The sequence below is a fragment of the Pygocentrus nattereri genome, chromosome 5 (assembly GCF_015220715.1).
Source record: "Pygocentrus nattereri isolate fPygNat1 chromosome 5, fPygNat1.pri, whole genome shotgun sequence".
NCBI classification, from domain to species: domain Eukaryota; kingdom Metazoa; phylum Chordata; class Actinopteri; order Characiformes; family Serrasalmidae; genus Pygocentrus; species Pygocentrus nattereri.
Genome location: NC_051215.1, coordinates 19,547,420 through 19,553,419, shown reverse-complemented (window position 1 = coordinate 19,553,419; position 6,000 = coordinate 19,547,420). Strand labels below are relative to the sequence as shown.

General features: G+C 39.2%; 1 protein-coding gene across 1 annotated transcript in view; it reads left to right on the top strand.

Annotated features, from left to right (window-relative positions):
• egln1a (egl-9 family hypoxia-inducible factor 1a) overlaps positions 1-3,456 on the top strand; it is a 39,229-nt gene extending 35,773 nt beyond the window's left edge. Inside the window, 2 exon segments of the mRNA XM_017685224.2 lie at positions 2,397-2,428; positions 2,430-3,456. Of these exon segments, the coding sequence (XP_017540713.1) occupies positions 2,397-2,428; positions 2,430-2,453 (56 nt within the window). The 3' untranslated portion in view covers positions 2,454-3,456.
• Positions 3,457-6,000: the final 2,544 nt, after the last annotated feature.

Below are 6,000 nucleotides of genomic sequence, written 5' to 3'. Positions count from 1 at the left end.
GGCTGATGTCCTTAAAGGGGTGGTCACTACACAACCTGTACAGTCTTGTCTAACTGCATGATGAAATGGTTAAGACATGAAGAGTCATTCAGAGCGGTTCAAAGTGGTTTGGTGTGAAATGCTCAGAACTGTTCACAGACAGTTCCTACATGAAATGGTTATGAATTCACTGGCTGATGACTGAGACACTGTTTTATGATAGTTTAGAGAATTTAAAAATTCATGATGGAGGGATACATGCAGGGAGCTGTGAGGCAAAACAGTCCCCGAAGAAAACGTATTGTTCAAGATTTTCCACTATTTTCCATCATTAACATTCCATATAAACTCAGAAGACTTGTGTAGGTTCTGGATGGTAAATAAAATGTCTATATTTGTGTTCTAGTCATGGCAACACCTGCAGGGCCACTCCTATCACCAGCACTGTAAAGACATCTGAACCATTTCTCACCAAACCTCTCAGATTATGCTTCACACACTGGATTTTCCAGGAATTTTAAAAACTTAATGGAGTTCCTCTTTTTTACACCAACTTTTTTCTGTATTTTTATTGTGAAGGGAGCACATTTGACAAGGCAAAAATAGAGTATAACATGATCAGTTTCAGTTACAAAAAAGCTCCAAAATCTTCCAGTCCTGACAGAGCTAAATGGGCCCGTTACTGGTGTTATGCATAGAAAAATAAAAAATGGGCGAATATGTGGTGGGAAGTGCTGATTTCACAGTGAGAGCTGAAGAATATTTCACTACAAACTGGCAGCTGAGCTGAAACTGGAAAGAGAGCAAGTGGACGTCTGGATCCAACATTATAAACATGATAAATATTATAAAGGCTCTTATGTGTGTTCAGCAAATCCTAATGACTGCGTATTTGGAAAACCCTAAGTTATTGAATTAAACCAATAATCAGAGAACATACAGATATGAATAAGAATATTTGGGTAACTATGTCGAGCTGGGGACCTTGTGGGCTGAAGAGCTGTGGAGGTCAGTGTTTACCCTCATCTTACACTCTGAATTCAGTTCATGAAGGCCAGAATTAGCTGATTAGCTGAATCAGGTGTGTTTAATGACGCAGCTGAAGTCTGCAGAATTCTGGCCTGTGAGGACTGGATCCTGACATGTGATTTAAGGCAACAGCAGATGTAGGGATCTTCACCAACATTAAACTACAAACAGTAATTGATGGTCACAGTGAGTTCACTGTGCTGGTAATCTGTACTGAAGACAGGGCAAGTTTAAGTAAAAGTGATTCAGAAATTATAAAATACAGTCGTTTTACTCCTAGTGAGACTGCATTCTGAACCAGCTGAAGCAGTTTGCTATGGGAGTCCAGTTAGGTGACCATTACAGTGAGTAATCCTGCTATAAATAATGGATGAAGTTCTCCAGGTCTGATTTAGTCTGAACATCTCTGATCCTCTTGATGTTCTTAAGGTGATAAAAAGCTAATTTAGTCACTGCTTTGAGGTGACTGATAAAACTGAGATCAGAGTCCATCAGTGCACCAAGGTTACTTATGTACTAGTTCTTTAGATTTCAGAGCTCTTGAATCCAGACAGGCAGCTAGTCTGAGCCTCTCACTGCTGTTCCTAAATAAATTAATCTCTGTTTTATCTTAATTCAACTGCAGAAAGTTTTGTCCCATCCAATTAGTGATGGGCTCAAGGCTGTTACAGAGCCTGTTGCCTGAATCACTCATTCAGTTTCATCGCTGACCATCTCAAACTGCAGGACTCACGAAGATTTTGAGTTGTAAAAAAAAAAGTTAAAAAAAAAAAAAATCAATCAAGGCCCTCATTTACAGTGTAGCTGAGATGATACAGGAAAAGGGAACTGATCATTTGTAAAAACATGAAATAATAAAAGTAAATTTAATAATAAAAATGACTCCAATCAGGTAAGTTTATTAAAATGATTAAAAATTAAGCATTAATAATAAAAACAGTAGAAAACAATAAATAAAGCGTAACTAAAATGAAAAAGTTAATAAAAGGTAAAAGAGAATAAGATCAAAATAGGAAACTAAAGTTAATTAGAATGACACAAAGATGAAAACAAGAATATGAACAATAATAAGTAAATAAATTGGAAAAAATAAAATAAATACAATACTGAAAATAAGACAACAGTGCAGTTGTAGAGTGGAGGTGGTTAGAAAGTAAGAGCTCAAAGTGCCTGAGTGACCCAGTGATATCTGAAAGTTGAGTCGTTTCTCCTCTCGAACATCCAGATCATCCACTCAATCACTTCTGATGGAGCGCCTGACCTGGAGAACAGGACTGAGCTCAGACTGAGAAAGTCAGGGTTAAAATCGGTCATGTGATGATGGTCCAGCTGCAGTGACCCGTCTTAGAAGCTCTCTCAGTAACACTGTTCTTCTGTTTGGCCTTCAGGTTCTGGAGAAAAGGGAGTGAAGGTGGAGCTTCAACAAGCCGTCTGAGCCGTGCTGACGAGTGCTCCTCCCGAAACGCTCCAAGCGGAGAATAAACCGAAAACCGACATACAAATGTACAGACGTCTGTATCAGCGACGGAACCAGAAACATTGAGAAACAAGCTGTTATTATTCAGGCAGAAACAACTCATTTTGAATGTAATGCCATCAAAGTTTTTTACAAGCCGAGCGCAGAATGGACCACAATCTGAAGGAGGACGTCCTCTCATTTCGGCCTCCTTATTTTGTTTTGTTCTGGTTTGTTTTTTTGGTAAAGTCCTCTTAAAACAAAGAAGTGTTAAAAGGTTCTTTGAGCAGTGACGTAGAACAGAGGCCTTCAAATCTGGACCTTCAACCAATCTTTCCAGTCCTGGATTTTGTGCTCACTGGCAGGTCAGTGATCACAAAATCCAGGAGCGGAAACTGGATTCGAGGTCGTAGATATCTGCTGCAGTAGAACCATTCTTGGTTTCTCGAAGAACCAAACAAGAAATTTGTGTTTCTGAATGTGAAGAACTTCAAAGAAGGTTCTTTACCAATTTAGGGGTTCGTCCAAGAATGTTTGGTTGACGTGGAGGTTCTTTATACTTTAGGAAGGTCCCTCAGACTCACACGCTCAATTAAAAAAGTTCTCTGAAGAGTAATCCACAGGAAGAGAACCAAAAGTGGGTTCTTCTACAGCGTAACACAGAGAACCCTTGTTCTTGGCAGTGAAGGTACAGCACTTTTTGTTACCCTGTGTGATTCACGTTCCTTTGATCTGATGGTAATGAACTGAACCTGCTGACCTGTTTGATTTCTGGACTGAAGCTCAGACAAAGCGTGTTCCTGAGATCCGAGACCCGGTTCTGTACATTAAGCTGCTTCTCCTTGTGTTTGTTGTGGCTGGTCTGATCTTGTATTGAAAGGCTTTGGATTGTTCTGCAGACTAATCTCTTATTGGCTTGTGAAACTGCTAATTAATCAGCTCAAATTACAGGTGTTTTATCAAGCAATTAAAAGGTACTGCACGAACATTTATCTGCAGCATCAGTGACGTTATTCAGTTCTCATACGAACTAAAATGTTGGCAGAAATGTACAATAACTGTAAAATAGTCCTGGGTGGTCTTAAAATACTTAACCTGGTATTTTCTAGTTAAAAAATCACAATTATCCACAATATGACATGACCCCCCCCCCCCCCCCCCAACCTTCCAAAAAAGGACCCCTGCTCCGTGGCAGCTTTAACCTACTGTCTGTTCTATTTTAATTTAATAAAAATTTATAAAAATCTTTAATAAAAACTCATAACACATTAAATATGATACTGAGTCACCCAACATCTTTTGAGAACTTCACCTGTTGTAATGAACATTACTGCAGACACAAGCGTTCGTGAGATGCTGCCGCAGATTTGTGGCGGCTTGTGTACTCGCTCCCTGCAGGAGAAACTTCAGACTGCAGGTAGTTTTCAATGCCTTGTCGCAGCACTTCTTACATTAAAAACGAGCCATTTTCCATCGTTATTGAGTACTGAATACTGAACACCGGCTGCAGACAAGGGTCAGAGGAACTTTCTCTCCAGATTAGAGGTAACTGAGCTGCTCTCCGCCAACTTTTACTAATTTTAGCTCTGCATTCATTTTCGATTCCCTTCACTGAAAGTAAATAAAGGGGAATCTGTGCAGTAAAAGCAGCCACTAGAGTGCATAGCAGAGAGAAATAAGTATCTTAACAAATCTCTCTCTCTCTCTCTCTCCCTCTGTGATGTCTGATTACATCACTGATTACATCGCTCAGGTAAGTGAACTGAAGTCTCACTGTCCTCGTTTTTTTATTGTTAAACATTTTTATATGTAAATTGGCCAAGTTTAACTCCCCTTGCCTGGTTTGGGTTTTCTGCAGTAACAGCCTGTTCACATTTACAGATTATCCTACCGAGCTGGGTGAGACTCAGAGCTGAAACTCATTGGGGACTTTTAGCTGATCTGGGACTTCAAACTAAAACTCTATTGCTCTGAGTGACTCTAAACCTTAATTATTTTATTAAAAGAAATGATTGAAAATTTCAAAACAGACATAACTCCATCAAACTGTACCAAATGTGACATTTGTGACTCTTTCAGTGACAATTTTGGCTCATTTAGGGCTCAAAAACTCACCAAACTTAGCTTTGAACAGCTCTTCGCACAGAAAATGATCATATTTTACACTAAAACACTAAAAAGTGCTGAATTGCTGAGACTCCTCCAAAAAGACAGGACCCCATAAATGATGACTGTGTGTATATTTAGCTTATGAATGTCCCTATTAATGACTTGAAAATAAATAGATCAGAACTTAATGCTGGTAAATATCTCTGAATATTCAATACATGAATTTTCTATTTTACTTTGAGCACAGTTTGAACTCAGAATCCAGTAAAATTGTTTGCATACATACTGAATACAGAGCTCATATACGCACATATGTATTTATATACAACTCCAATTCCAATGAAGTTGGGACGTTATGTAAAATGTAAATAAAAACAGATTACTATGATTTACAATCCTTTTCAAAGTATATTCGATTGAATACACTACAGAGACAAGATATTTAATGTTCAACCAGATAAACTTTATTGTTTTTGGCATATATTCACTTATTTTGAATTTGATGCCTGTAACACGTTCCAAAGAAGTTAGGACAAGGTTATGTTTACCACTGTGTTGCATCACCTTTCCTTTTAACAACACTCAATAAGCGTTTGGCAACTGAGGACACTAACTGTTGGAGCTTTGTAGGTGGAATTCTTTCCCATTCTTGCTTGATGTACAACTTCAGTTGCTGAACAGTCCGGGGTCTCCGTTGTCGTATTTTGCGCTTCATAATGCGCCACACATTTTCAATGGGAGACAGGTCTGGACTGCAGGCAGGCCGGTCTAGTACCCGCACTCTTTCTCTCTGAAGCCACGCTGTTGTAACACATGCAGAATGTGGCTTGGCATTGTCTTGTTAAAATAAGCAGGGACATCCCTGAAAAAGACATTGCTTGGATGGCAGCATATGTTGCTCCAAAACCTGTATGTACCTTTAGCATTAATGGTGCCTGTGTAAGTGTTTGGGAACTGAGGAGACGCTGCTGTAGTTTAGAAAGTGAAATGTTTTCTGTTCTTGTTCGATACAGGATTTTAGCTGCTCATTAGGTCAGGGCTCATTTGTCATATTTTTAATTTCATAATGCACCAAATGTTCTCAGTGGTGACCGGTCTGGACTGCAGGCAGGTCATTTTAGCACCCGGACTCTTTTAATACGGAGCAATGCTGCTGTAATACATGCAGGATGTAGTTTTACATCTTCTTACTGAAATAATCAAGGCCTTCCCTGAAAAAGATGTCGTCTGGCCGGCAGCATATGCTGCTCCAAAACATGTATATATCATTCAGCGTTAATGGTGCTTTCACAGATGAGCACATCACTCATGCCATGTGCACTAATGCCCCCCTAAACCATCATGAATACTGGCTTTAGAACTGTGCACTGATAACAAGCTGAGTGTTTAGCCCGGAGGACACAGTGTCCATGATTTCCAAAAAGAAT